General features: G+C 34.7%; 1 protein-coding gene across 2 annotated transcripts; it reads right to left on the bottom strand.

Moving 5' to 3' along the window:
* Positions 1-2,530: 2,530 nt before the first annotated feature.
* Positions 2,531-13,702, bottom strand: LOC139089619 (uncharacterized). 2 transcript variants are annotated; one of them, XM_070639199.1, is made up of 14 exons: positions 13,526-13,702; positions 12,038-12,265; positions 11,852-11,977; positions 10,686-10,910; positions 9,004-9,126; positions 8,151-8,372; positions 7,632-7,754; positions 6,967-7,197; positions 6,141-6,501; positions 5,824-5,996; positions 4,499-4,682; positions 4,188-4,382; positions 3,940-4,048; positions 2,531-2,743 (listed from the first exon to the last, which is right to left on the bottom strand). In XM_070639199.1, the coding sequence occupies exons 1-11, from the start codon at positions 13,647-13,649 to the stop codon at positions 4,585-4,587; spliced, it is 2,034 nt and encodes a 677-aa protein (XP_070495300.1). In that variant the 5' UTR covers positions 13,650-13,702; the 3' UTR covers positions 2,531-2,743; positions 3,940-4,048; positions 4,188-4,382; positions 4,499-4,584. The 2 variants fall into 2 exon arrangements, with proteins under 2 accessions (XP_070495300.1, XP_070495301.1); XM_070639200.1 differs by having other exon boundaries at positions 6,967-7,194.
* Positions 13,703-15,332: the final 1,630 nt, after the last annotated feature.

Genomic DNA, 15,332 nt, shown 5'->3' with positions numbered 1-15,332 from the left:
AATTTACATGCAAGGGGTCGAAATCGGTGAGGTCTGGTTTTGCGTGAAATTGAATTTTCTACTATTTCAAATGTGACTGCTTTATGTTTTCATTTTTTGTGGGATTTGTAATGAATTTTATGGTCGATTAGGTTTGGTTATTGAGGGTTAATTTGGACTGAATTGGTGTGGATTATTTGGATTTCTTAGCCGTGGGGTTAAGTGGGAGTGATGGGTATTTGGTTTAATTTATCAGAATTTTTTGACTCAACTGTATTCTGAGTAGACATAAATACGTTGTAATTAGTCGATGGCAAGTTAAAGTCAAGTTGATGACTAGTTCTAACGTATTTATGTCCACTAGGATAAGCTTCTAATGTTAATTGATATGATTTGAAGCTACTGTACCAGCAAGTTAGATCAGAGAATAATTATACCTGAATAGACAACCCCAGCAGGCAAAGAACATACTTTCATGATGCAGAAAGACAATTAAGGTACTAAAAGATGATCTCTTTGCCTGTGAGGGTTCTTCCAGGCAGGGCAAGCTATTAGAATCCTAACAGACAAAGAGCTTGCTTTCACGATACAAAAAGATCAAGAAGAAATAGACCAGGCAAGAAGCTAGCTGTTCAATTAAATTGATATACTTATGAGTGCGCTCATTTAGGTGAGTATGCTCACTGCTTGTTAAGTCTAGAACAAGCAATTCTAGAGGAATATCCAACAAATTCATCAAACCAGATATGGCTTCTAAAGAACATCAATGCAATAAGCCAGACCCATTTAATTACCTAAGCAACATCAATGATGTATTGCATTTGATCCATTTGAGCTTCGTGGGAAATATTAACAACTTAGATCGAGAGGCTTTGTTATTATCGCCTTGCTGATCGCATTTGATCAAAATCACGTGGAAGTATCCAAACGTCACGTTGAACTGCTGTATTTAACAAATGTTGATTGAAATTATTATATCCAATGCATCTTGTTGCTCGATTTATACTTTCAGAATATTTTTTCATAGTAATGGGGGCATAGTAAGTGGGGGCCGTTCACTAACTACATAATGCTTATATCAAGGAGATAGAAGGAGGTTATCCTTGAGAATTAAGTTATGAAAAGGAGAAAGGGCCTCAAATAGTAGCGTTACGTATCAAATGAACGATCCCCATCCAAACTCTAACTAAAATGTATATCCCAAATAAATCTCATTCTCATTTAAACTTCAATGACCCCACAAATGTTTACAAATTTCAAAATTCCACCTCCTCTTGAATCGCAATTTAAAAAATTGTATAAACACATTAATTCTCACACATAATGTACATTAGCCCAGATAGTTCTGGCATCCCACGATGCCAATAAATATAGACAAAAATCATCAAAATAAAGCAATAACTCACCTATGAAATGGAAGTCTTTTTTGCATTCTCTTAATTGTCGTATGAGCAATAGCAACACCCAAATTTGCACCCAATATTGTGACAATAAATCCTCGTACAGCACCAAATAGATAACCACTACTTATTAATAATATTAAATAACCGAATGCAAATGGAAAGCTGACTAATGTAAATAAAAATATGAATATTGTGAAAGTTGTCCATAAATTTTGTGTCTCAATCCATATGAGAACGACTTTGGTTGAGCTTCTGAATGCGATGAGTAGCATAACCAGTAGGATGATAAATGTTACGGGTAGTAAAAGTTTTAATATCGTATTTCGTCTTAATAATTTAAAAATTTTAAAGCATAAATTAATTTTGTCTTTTGGTGAGAAATGAGGACTCGTTTGCGGTGATTTCGTTGGTGATGAAATGATTGCAGCAGCTGGTATACACAGTTCCTTTGCATTGTCAATGTTGAGTAGATTCATAATTGAATTAATAGAAACTTTTTGACTCCGTCGACGTGTAAAAAAAATGATTTCTATTTTATATTTTGTAATTTTCTCCTTTTTCTTCGCATTTGAAATGACTTAATATCACTAGATGCACTATAGAGCACTAGATTCGAGACATCACACGATAAATATAATGAAATACTAATATCACTAAGTTACTTAAAGTTAAAAATGTACTAATTCGAGATTATTATTTATTTTACTAAATATTGACAACGAGATGCAAAATAAATAATGGAATATCCGCGTCGATTATGAAGCTTGATGGATATGATGACTTTATTGACATTTTAATCAGAATTTATGAATGAAATGATGAAAAATTTTAATTAAAATCGACAATATTAAACATTTTAATTATAAATAATATCAAAAATTCCACTGGCAGTTCCGCAAAATTAACAAATTCCATCACACAAAAAGCATTCTGTATTTTTCCCACGGATCATCCAAAGCTCCACAACATTCAAGCGCTCCAAAAATATCTCAAATATTTTTCAGTTATTTCTCATTCTCATACTCATAAAAAGTCATTATTGCATCTTAATTATCAGACATTATAGCTCATAATTAAAAAGTTTATGGATATTGGCTTTTTATGCTTCACATCACACTCAATGAATCATGCCAAAAAGTCTTTTATGATGAATTTTTAATAAAAAAATTTTTCTTTATTTTCACATCAATTTTTCCCAAATTTTCCACATTCCTGACTGTTCCTGTCTCTTTGTCTTCCAACTACCTCAAACAATTGCTAAACAGCATAAATTTTTATATAATCAACATCTAAATATGGTCGTTTCCATGTTTGATACCATTTATCATGTGCAAGGTAAAAGCTGAGCTGAGCACGGGGATCTGTGTACCGTGATAACATGTCATGTGGGATTAGATGAGAAATGCAGCCAGCATTTTGGAGTAGCAGCGTAATTTTAAAAAATGGAAAAAAGTTGTAATAAGCAAAATTGAGAATAAATTATGTGTTGGTAGGTGAGGTTGAGGTGGGGTGGATGTGGCGTATATTGTTGGCATTATTAGTCAGATAGATGAATAGACATGCAGACTGCATTCACAAAATTGAGAACGCTCAATTATATTGATTGAGTTTGCTCGTGGGTACGCTCATTTAAGTGAGTATCGTCATTATTTCTAAAGAATAAGTTAGAATTTTGAGGAATATTAGCGCAATTTTGGTGAAAATAAGCCCATATACTACAAGTTGGTTAATTGATCAATGAGAGAGTCACACCGGTCTGGTGCCAAATTTGAATCGAATCCGGCACAAAGTCAGAGTCACGGCAGTCTGTTGCTGAATTTTCTTTCGATTAGAGCTCAAAGTCAATTCATATTTTATATGGAGTCGAGTCAATTTGAGACGACTTTTTCATACAAAATCCGAGTCGCCTTTGTAGCTCTGCTTTTGATTGAACGGTTTGTGCTGTTCGTGAAGTTCTTTTTTCCAGATTTAATCGATTCTTAGCTTATTCTTAGTAATAGAAAATTGAATAAATTTACCGTCATTGAAGCCCGGAAAACAAACAGTGTAAAAAATACCATATATCCAGTCACAAGCTGCCGTGACTCTGAACTTGAATCAGATTCAGTGAAATTCAGCTTCAAACCGACTTACGTCGGTTTTAGACTGAAATTTTCACTTTTTCCACGCTGCTTATCTTCCTAGTAGAATTTTAGACCATAAATCAAGCAATCAAGCCTAATATTCAGCATACGAGTCAGATTTTAGTGATTCTTACGTAATTATAGGGTTCGACTATGAACCGCAGGCCTGCATTACCTACATTTTAGATGCATGGGCCTTCAGTTTTGGGATTTAATTAATAGTTCGTCCAAAGCTGCAGACCTGCATTTTATGTATACAGACTTACAATTTTGGACAAACTTCATATAATAATAATTCAAATCATACTCCCATTAAGCTCCACTAACCAGACATAATGACAAAAATCCCCTCACACCACACCGCACCTTCAAAACTATGCTGCATAAAAACAGCACAAAAAAAAATTCTAAATGTTGACCATCAGTTCACTAACCTGTATCGTTCCACGGTTTCGGTTCAAGCGCATTTCCATTAAGCAGCGTCGAGTTGTACGAATAGAAATTTTTCACACTACCAACAGCCAAATTTATGGATATAAAGTGCTGTAAAAGACGTATAATAATGTCAAAATATCAAAGAGCTATAAAATTGATGACTTTTATGATTATTATTTGTATGGGAAATAATAAGCATGGGGAGGTGGCACCTAAAAAATAGGAAGTAACATAAAATTGCATTAACCTCTTTATCAAACGGTCCGTTATTTGCCCAATTTACGGCTGATTTAATTTTTGCTGCCATCGCTGACTCCCGTAAATTTGTGCTTAATGAACCGTACTTTATGCCATCGATTGAAAGGGAAATTTCCGATGGTGTCCATAATAATTCATAGATGTGAAAATCATTGCCAAGATGTGTGTTTGGAAAGTTTTTTTTCTATAGCCAAAAAAATATAAAGTTAGATCCGACCGTCAACATTGAAGAAGGAAATTGACACAAAAAGTACTTAAAAAAGGGTATTTTTTTGTGCATTTCCTTCAAGACGTATTAACCTTAAGCCATTTGAGATTATTCTTGGGATTTTTTGATAATATTGCGCCACCATAGACCGTCCTTCCACCAATTTCATCTGTATCGTCTATAAGATTCTCATTGCCTCTAGAGAAAATACTTTTAAGTGCTGTGTTGTGATATTTGATGCCTCATCTTGCTTTTGTTGTGGTTGTAGCGTGATTTCTGATGTGAAATGTGAGATGATAAAGAAAAAGATGAAATAATGAAGGTAAAAAATTGAGAAATTAGAGGAATTTGAAGATCAGTCAAGTGGATAGGTTGTGTATTAAATGACGATGAACTTAAACTTGATCTGATTTCTTGGTATGGACTTGAAGTTGGTCTTTTATCTCGTTTTACAAGGAATTCAAGATGATTAGTTGGCTTACGAGTGAATTTGGTGGCTTATATTTGACATAGGACATAGCATGCTCATGAATATGCTTCCAAAATGAGCCAACACTTGTCAATTGTGGTCCATGACCTCTTCATAGATGTCGCCTTAGATTAGCTCTTTGCTTGCCAATTCTCGAAACCAAGTGTAATACTATCTCGATCGACAGCATGATTCCATGAATTATATCCATGACTATGCTCATTTGGGTTAAATGTGCACTGTGTGTTAGGAATATTAGGCTCACAATTGCACATAACAGTAGCATATAAGCCTTAGAGTAGTTAGAGTCTAATGAACAAATAACCATATTGTGCCATGGTACACCTCAGCCTAGAGCTTTTGGTTTTTTGAATAAACTTAACAGCACACCTGTGATTTTTCATGACAAACCATAGTGCCGCTGCCCAATTTGGCCCATACTGAGCCAGGCCATTAACAGTCTTTTGTCAAGAGGGGTGAGTGGTGTTGGACGAGATGGTGACTTGTCGAGTCGATTAATTAGCCTCGAAATGTTCAATATCCTGAAATTTAACTCTATGGGAACACGTTCGTAAATTACATAACGCTAAAATGAACATTTTTGACCGTCGTAGTTCCTATAACTATTCCAAGTCTGCAGACTTGTGGATTTTGTCGAGTCCAGACCTGCCATTTTGAACGAACTTCTCAAACTGTTGAACCTCCCTCCTAAGCATTATTAAATTTCCAGACATTCCTTAATTAAGCTCCTACAATATGTTAAATCCACGCAAATTTCATACAAACGTCATCATTTGCAGCACAACTTTGTATAAATGCCAACGAGAAAGTTCCATCAAAATAAGAACTTTTCATCTTTTCTTTTTTTGTTAACATTTAAAACCTCCAGACTTTGCTAAAAATATCACCGTAGAAAGGTCAAAACAGCACCAAAAAAATTAAACTCACGTCCGTAAAGCCAATCTCCAACTGGTCCTCTCACTCGTGTCTCAACTTTTCCATACATAAATGAGAATTTATTACGCGTAGTTAAATATGCTGATGTGACCGGAGGCAAAATGTAACCAAATCTGGCCTGTCTTTCACACTCTAATTCAACATCATTTGTAAGCGGTGTGCATCTGAAACGAGATGGAAAATTAATTTTCATGCCGAGTCTTTGTTTCATCGTAAAAAGGCAGAAATGTTCATGCAGTCGAGACATAAAAAGAATGAAAATATGAGTAAAGATTAAAGATTAGTTAAGATCAAAAGTATGTCTTTACCGTTCCTTAATATTGTAATTTCCAACTCGTATGCGAACATCATCAAAACCTAATAAACGTTTAAATGATTCTGCTTTCAAGCACAACATATCGTCACGTATAAATGACGTTTCAGGACGCTTCTCATAGACAACAAATTCAGCATCTGATAGCATGTCGTCTAATGGATATCTAGTGTCGAAATTCCAATATTTCAAATTATCTGAATTAAAATCTTCATTGAAAATAATGGAATTTTTGCATCCAACTGATTTTCCATTAACCGTACTGACAGATACCTCACAGTTTATTGGAATTTCTGTTGTCGTACTCGTTGTTGTTGTTGCTTTTATCGTAGCTTCATTGAATAACGGTGCAATGTCTTTAATTATCATTATTTTTCCATGGTAGATATGAAGAGAAAATAATGGGAAAAAAGTTGTTTTTATTCGACTTGTTTGAATGCACATACTAGGATGAATTAGGGATGTCTGTGGTTTGAATAAGAGATTAATTTGGTGAATTAGAGGCAAAATTCAATTTTTGGTACGCATTGCTTTGGTAATTTTCAAAATAATTCACTGAATACACCACAATCTAGTCCAGTGGTGGACAACCTGTTTGACGCGGCACCCAACATTGTTTAGAAATGCGATGAACCATATATCTAGTGTGGTTTTGGTCGAGACTTACAATTAAGATAAAAATAAAAGGTTGTCCACCTCTAATCCAGTCAGATCTAAAGCCTTCCGACCAATTTTGCCATACAATACCAAAAAAACCTTCCAAACACATCAACCCACAGACATCGCATCCCTAAACTAATTCACAAATCAATTACATTCACCTTGAACTTTAAATACACCATTTGAGAAGAAGCCAACATGTGAATTCTCAATATATCCCCAATATTCAATAACATCATCGTACATCAAAGGAATGCTTGTTTGAATTTGATGGAACCATAATCCATTGTCGTCTCGTTTCATTTGATTCTCAATAAATCCTTGACTGTTGTTTATTGTAATATTTGGGGAAAATAAGAGAATTTTAACGTCATTGTAGGCGTCGCTGTCTTCTGGAAAATGTCAAAAATTGCCAATTTCAGTTATTATGCTTAACTGCTTAACTTGGGGGGCTGTTCAGTTATTATGTAACGTCTATAATCGAGTTTAGACTACAAAGTAACAAAATTTCCATGAAAATCAATCAATCCTTAAGAGTTAACAGATCCGATTGGGCAGAAATACGTTATAGCTGGTTGCTGGCACGTTAATGCCCGGGTGGACGCATTTGGACGCGTCCAAAGCTCAAAGTCAATTTGAAATTTGCATGGAATCACGTCGACTCGAGTCAATTTTCCGATACAAAATCCCAGTCGACTTCAAGCTCTATGTCTAGTTGATAAGCAATTCTAACGTATTTTCGTCCACTCGGTGTTCATCCCCACAACCCCAAAAGCGTTACCTAATAAGTAAACAGCCCCATTAAGCCCATCCTCATGTAACATACCTTGTAGCGAAAATTGAATTATTTTAGTTCCAACGATCTTGACGTCAATGATGGGATATGTGTTGTTAATGGTAACGTGCGAAAGAGACCGTTTTAGATCGGATGAGTTGTCATCAATTATATCTGGAAGATTCGAGAAGATTTGGAATATTTTAAATAAGATTCTTCGAATTTGAGTCTTAATTTGACTATTTTTGTGTAGGAATTCAATAAGTCCCTTTAAAATCTCAAGAAACTCTTTAAAAAGTCAGCAAAAAATATTGAAATTCAAAAAAAGGTCAGCATCTTTAAGATTCACATCGATTTTCCCAAATCTCGTCTTCAGAACCACTTTAAATTCAATATCAATTTACACTGAACTTTTATCCAACCTTTGAAATGTATATTAGACCAAAAAAAAATTCAATAACCAAATATCCAATAAGAAGAATAAAAATCTTTTATGTCTGCAACTTCTTATCACAAAATGTAAAAAAAAAATCTTGAAAATGTTCAATAATAAAAGAAGAATCATCTCACCTTGAACTCGAACAATTCTGCTGTCGAAGAAGCCAACATTTGAATTTTCAGCATAAATCCAATATTCGATAATATCGTTGAACTTCAAAGGGACGTTTTGCATCTCATAAATCCATAACTTCTCACTATTGTCTCGTTTAAGATCGTATTCAATAAATTTTGAGTTATTATTTATTGACGTGAACAGAAGGACTTTGACGGAGGTGTAGGCATCGGATGATTCTGTAATTGAATGTCAGGAAGATGATTTTAGTTGAAGTTTTGAGAGTTTTGAGAAGCTATGAGTCATGAAGAGGTTGGCAGAGGGAGTTATTGCATGACTTATAGTGGCATATATAAAGCAGATGTGGCAATCGGCAATATATGGCTGTCCGCGGCCATATTTTGTCTTCTACAAACGGCAGTCAATGGTGTCGATGTCTTCACCGACCACCGGCAACGACCGTGTCAGGCTGCTGATGGCAGTTGTCAACGATCGTAGTTGACTGTCGATGGTAGATAAGATTAGACACACTTTTGCCTATTTTCGTTGGTCACTTAATTACTCTGATGTAAAGAAACTCATAATTAGGTATCCATGAGCAGGTATGGTAGCGGTTGGCGACCTTCTGTGTGCTACAACACACCTTTGTAGTTAGCCACAATCAAAATAGCACACGACATGTGGTTCATTGCATTTTCAGCTCAATTTAGAGCCAATTTAGCATGTACCGACACATAAGTTGCCTACCATTGAGCTATAAGATGCAATAAACTACCATCCATTCAACTATACTCAAAAAACTTACTCAAAACTTCAAGAAAATTCATCAAAAAACATCTTTAAATTCAACAAAATGAGCATTAAATTTACCTTTAAGCGAAAATCGAAGTCTGTCGTCTCCCATCATTCTAACATCAACATCTGGATATGTAACCTTCGGGCTATCAATCGTTATCGACTTTGACATTTCATCAGGTTGATAAACTTGCAAATCTTTAAATAAAATTCACAAAAAAAGTCACTTTAATGTCAACAAACTGATTTTTCAAGAAATAAAGACTCAATGACTTCTTTCAATTTACCCCCAAGAGGAAATGATTGTGACAATTTAATTAGAACTGATTCCGATAACTCACTGTAGATTGTGTATTGTCTATAAGCTATTTGAGATGTAATATCAACATGGAGACATGTCTAATTGAAAGGTCGACATTGATTTCTATGACTTCTGTGGTACTGGGTTGCTTGATTTAATTTTGGGAGCTTTAAATGTAATGTATTTAAAGTCTTTAAGATTTTTGGAAGTTGAAAAGGCACATGGAGTTGTTAGAACGTGACAGACATGATGACAGACAGAGCAAGTCCAATAAATGCGTGTTAAAATGATTCTCAAGCTGAAGTGACCATGGCATTAAGTCGGATTTCATTATATCAGGCTCAGGCTTGCTCGTGGATGGACAACAAAGGTGATAAGTGACAAAAAAGCGACAAAAACATCACAAAATTGTCAAAAACGATAAACTTTATTACCAGAATTGTCCGTCGCTTTCCCAGTCAATCTACCAGTGATACAGACTTAGGTTGGCCCCAATAGTGCACAACATAAATGATAATTGACAAAAAAGCTACAGAAGCATGACAAAAATGATAAAATTTGGGACAAAAGTGACAAAAATCACAAGCTTTGTCCGTCCTTTTGGCCAGTCGTGCTTCCAATGATACATACTCAAGTCGGTTGATATAGACCTAGGTCGGCCCGAATAGTGGACAACATACGTGATAATTGACAAAAAAGGGACAGAAACATGACAAAAACGTCATCTGAGTTGTCTGTCCCTTAAGCCGAAAAAGGTACCAATTGAACAGACTTAAGTGTGCCCCGAGGGTGGACAACATACGTGACTTGTGACAAAAATTGGGATAAAATTGACAAAATTTGGGACAAAAGTCACAAAATCGACAAAATTCATCAAGATGACAAACTTAGTCACCTGAGTTGTCTATCCCTCAAACCTAAGGACACATATTGACTCCATAATACACATCAAGCTTCCATTTACCCTTAAAACCTCACAAAACATTGTAAAATTGAATCAATTTCACGACCATAATTCACAAAACTCAATTTCAATTTGCAACCAAAATAATACCTCAAATATCAATCTTGTCCCATTTGTTGCACTAAATATAAGGCACATGTAGCAACCCATGTTAATTTTCACTTCGTTATTTCGATCATACATCACAATATGCGACTAATTTAGTGCATTTAATGAATATGTATTGGTGTTCAGATAGAAGTTGGAATGCATAAATGATTCAATTAGTAAAGCGCAATTTTGTCAGCCTGAATAGCGTCAAAATAGCTTAAATCTAGCATATTTACAACAAAACTATGGGAAATTGCTATAAAATTTTATCAGTAATCCATCCATATTGACTTTTAATCAAGTTTCATTCAATTTTACGTCTGAATTCGTTAGAAATCTATTTAATTACATGCCATGATTCAGTTCCAAAATAAGGTACAAAAAAATTCATAAATACATCACCTTTTAATTGAATGATATGATTAGTGAAAAATCCCACACCATTCCTCTCGCCATATAACCAATATTCTATAAAATCGTCAACCTTTAATGGCATTGTCGGCAACTCATAAATCCACATTCCATTATCGGTCCTTATTAGTGGCACTTCAATTAATTTTGAATTATTAGCGATGGCTTTTGATGCAAAAATTATTAATTTGATGTTGTTTATTATGTCTGAGTCTTCTACACACGGTTGGTGTGGATGTTGTTGAGTGATGGCAAAAAATAGAAAGAGAAATGAGAGGTGAAAAAAAAAGTTTAATGAGTTTTTATCGTCGTAAAATATGTAAAATTTATGATTTGAGTGCGATTTTCTCTTGATGAGTTAGGTTCAAGTTAATTGAGTTCAGTTGAATTTAGTTCAATTGATACAAATTCAGTTCAATTCAACTTAATTCAACTCAAGTTAACACAATTCAACTCAAATTCAACTCAAATTCAACTCAAATTCAACTCAAATTCAACTCAAATTCAACTCAATACAACTCAAATTCAACTCAATTCAACTCAATTCAACTCAATTCAACTCAATTCAACTCAAATTCAACTCAAATTCAACTCAAATTCAACTCAAATTCAACTCAAATCATTTCAAATTCAACTCAATTCAACTCAAAATTCAACTCAAATTCAACTCAAATTCAACTCAAATTCAACTCAAATTCAACTCAATTCAACTCAAATTCAACTCAAATTCAACTCAAATTCAACTCAAATCAACTCAAATTCAACTCAAATTCAACTCAAAATCAACTCAAATTCAACTCAATTCAACTCAAATTCAACTCAAATTCAACTCAATTCAACTCAAATTCAACTCAAATTCAACTCAATACAACTCAAATTCAACTCAAATTCAACTCAAATTCAACTCAATTCAACTCAATTCAACTCAATTCAACTCAATTCAACTCAAATTCAACTCAAATTCAACTCAAATTCAACTCAAATTCAACTAAATTAGTTAAAACAAGCTAAATTCAGTTCATTTCAACATAAATTCACAACAGCTTAGTTCCAATCACCCAAACCCACAATCTCATCAAGAGAAAATCGCACTCCAACCACTCAAACTAAAAATAATTGACATAAACTTATCAAAACAGTCAAAAAAGTCAACGCACCATCGATCGAAAAGCGTATTCCATTAGGACTTAAAAGTTTAACATTAACGTCAGGGTACATGATCTTTTTCATAATTTGTGGTGTTGGATGTACTGATGGCTTTTGTTCGAGGGCATACTCAATGTCTGTTGACGAGATAAAAGTCATGTTAAGCATAAATCAAGGAACAAAAGTAGAAATTTCACCTTTAACTTTGACATTTTGACTTGTGTAATATCCTAAATTGTTATGCTGAATATAAAGCCAATATTCAATGCTATCATCAGATGTAAATGCTGTATTTGATGTCTGATAAATCCATAATCCACTATCATCTTTAGTCAATGTACTTTCAACATATTGTAAATTATTTATTAAGCCCTTTGATGTAAATATGAATATTTTGACATCGCTAAGAACGTCGTCATACTCCTCTGATCTCATGTATTCACGTATTTATGTTGTCAAAGCACGAGATGTTGTTGTTGTTGTTGTTTCAATTATGGCGTGTGTATGTGTAGTTTACATGTAGGCATGTGGGATGGAAAAGAAGCAGAGAGAGAACATAATTAATATTAAGTAATATTTTCGCATCCTTGAATAATCTTCATGGTCGATGTCTTCTTATTCTTATTTTGATTATCGTGCTGTTATTTAAGAGCGAATAAATATGATATTAAATTGAGATTGGGAAAATTTTTAAAGTTGTTGTTTGGTAAAATGGGGTTTTTTGGATGTGTGCTTCAAGTGCTTTAGTGTCAGTGTTGGTAAGTTGGGTAGTTAACTGAACCTGCTTAAAATATAGTTACTTCTTGGTACCGAAATTTGTACCCGGTAACAAAATTGCTAACCCCATATTGGAAAGGTGGTTAGGTAAAATATGAATAGTCCAATCCCTAGATGGTTAGTCACTGACACAATAGAAAACCCGTGGGAAAATTCTATAAATATCCGTGGATTTCAGCAGAATCCCGCTAGTTTTTTCTGCGAAGATTACCGCGGGAATTCCGCGGGTTTTAACAACCCAAACTCGAAACTGGCCCCAGATCAGAATCATTTTAGAAAAGTATTTCCCCAAAGAGAATCCTCCAGATATGTTGTCGATTTCTCCGGTGGTGGTACAGGACAGTACGGTAAAGTGCCACCGGTGCATCCGTGCCGAAACGTCGTGTCACTATATCCTACAACCGGTGCTTTATGGTATACCACTGGTCTTCTATTGATACAAGATGTATGTACTGTACCATTGTATTGTATCAGCGGTGTAACTATACCGTTCCTTGCTTTCCCACCGAAAATTGCCCCTTAGTCTATTCCATCTCGTTAATGTCTAAATTATGCTACATATTGACTAAACCAGTGATGAGCCACCCCTTTCTATTCGCTACACAACTTTATGTAAGCCTAGATCAAATGCCTCGACCAAATTCCCACACATTAGATGGTATATGACATTTAAAAAATTAATTAACGACACACTAGTGTATCTCAGTACACAGGATGCCAATCACTGGACTCTATCAACTCTTCGAAAACATGTCAGACACAAAGACACATCCAGCTACCAACACTGATTCAGATCCTTAAACAATCAAGATCAATAACTTGAAGGCAAACTCAAAACACGAATAATCGAATCAATATCATCTATATGTACAGCATAAAATAGCACAAAAAAAGATTTAAATAAGAACCTTGTAATGAAAATTGAATTCCTTTCGGTTTTAAAAGTTTCACATTGACTTTTGGAATGGAAAATCCATAAACTGCTGATGTGAATATAATTACTAAAATTAAATGAATCAGAATTTGTTCCATTTTAATTTTAAAATTTCTTTCATCTATTAAGACGATTATCTCCAACTCACTGCATCACCCAAACTGAGTCAAAAGAAGTAAGAAATTTAATTTTTTTCATGCTGATCACTCGAGAGAATAATGAGAAATTATTTAATCGCTTCCAAAAAAATTGTGGAATTAATCAAATCAAAGTTTATTGAGGGATATTCTCTCAATCGATTCGACTCTTTATTCTGATGCTGTCTGACGAAAAATGAAGTTTTTATTGCTCATACGCTCCAATGAATTATATTTATGGCAAAATCATAGATCATATAGGATGTACGTCATGTGAATAAATGCAATATTGCTCTCAACAAGCTACTTTGAAGATGTTGAAGGATGGTTAATATGATTGATGTTATGTCTGTCTTGAATATCTACATAAGAAATGTAAATTTAGATTATTGTAACACAGCTTGAGTGGGACTGTCGTTCAAGATATTGCTTGAAGTAGGCTAATCATGTGATTGATATTTATAGTTGAATGTGATGCATTTATCTAGGATTATGTTAACTTGGTGGATTATAAGTAGAATGCAGCTTGACATGTTATATTTGCAGGGTTTGTTACAAACACAGTTTAGTGCTGGGTAGTCAGTGTGTGTCAGTTGCCCAAAGAGCTCAAATCAGTCAATCGATCTAAAATCTGGCACCAAAGCGCCGCGACTCTGACTAAATTCAGATTGACATGACTTTCACTTGATACCAGGTTCGTTGAACTCTGACTTGACTCTGACAATTCAATTTTAATTCGGCACCAAGTCAGAGTCTCGTCAGTCTAGCGACAGTCTAGTACTGAAATGGACCTGCATTAGGACCTATTGAATAGCCTTATTGTTGAACAGCTCCGAGTCATCTCAACTTCGTGCCGAATTCCGGACCGATTAACCAACTGGAACCTGTGTGAAAAGCTTCTTGACAAGCTTATCGTTGACAGCTACAAGTCATCCCATCCTAGTGCCAAATTTCGGGCCGATTAACAAATTTGGAAAGGATTTGAACCTGTTAAACAACCTCAAAACAAATGCGCTCTAACCACCAAAATAAAACTTTTCTCAAAGCTGCTTAAAAATCAACGAGCAAGCATAGAATTGAATAAGAATGTACCAAATCATATGAATAATAATAAATATTTTGAAATTATATTTGGTTGAAAGGTTATCACATCACAATACAGTGAATTCTATGAGAGGAATAAGTCTCTCATGTTGAGAAGAAAAGAAATTTGTGCTCAATTTTAAAATTCGTTTTAAGGCAGTGATTACTAAACTAAATTACTCGGTCCATTGATATTGCTAGTGAACAGAGGCTTATTTGGTTAGTTGTATGTTTGGTTCTATGGACGACTAATGTCGTCGGGATGAGATTTGTAGTTCTCCGAACTCAACTCATTTACATCCCTAACAAGCAAAGAGACTGCTTTTGGGTACCGTAGTGGCATTTCTGTACAATGAAAACATCATTTATGTCTGTTAGGACTTACTGTAACCTTGTTGATCCATGCGGAGTTTAGGTTACAACAGAAGGCTTTCCATTTGTTTCTGCTGCTCACTATGCTTTTTCGCTATCGGGATCTTGGTTCGGGATATCCCGATCCCGAAAAATCCTGGGATTCCAAAAATTTCAATCCCGATCCCGATTCAGAAAATTTATCGGGAC

Source organism: Chironomus tepperi, unplaced genomic scaffold, assembly GCF_022539635.2.
Source record: "Chironomus tepperi strain 1889 unplaced genomic scaffold, CSIRO-AGI_Ctep_v1 contig_183, whole genome shotgun sequence".
Classification (NCBI taxonomy): Eukaryota; Metazoa; Arthropoda; class Insecta; order Diptera; family Chironomidae; genus Chironomus; species Chironomus tepperi.
Note: the sequence above shows the minus strand (reverse complement) of the source record. Positions and strands in the feature narration are given on the sequence as shown.

Bases quoted from the DNA above. Each gene is read 5' to 3' on its own strand.
- LOC139089619 (XM_070639199.1), bottom strand. From the start codon at position 13,649: ATGGAACAAATTCTGATTCATTTAATTTTAGTAATTATATTCACATCA. The intron at 8,373-9,003 runs GTAAATTTAATG...ATTCAATTACAG, and splicing joins ACTTCGATTTTCGCTTAAAG to AATCATCCGATGCCTACACC. The intron at 5,997-6,140 runs GTAAAGACATAC...ATCTCGTTTCAG, and splicing joins AATTACAATATTAAGGAACG to ATGCACACCGCTTACAAATG.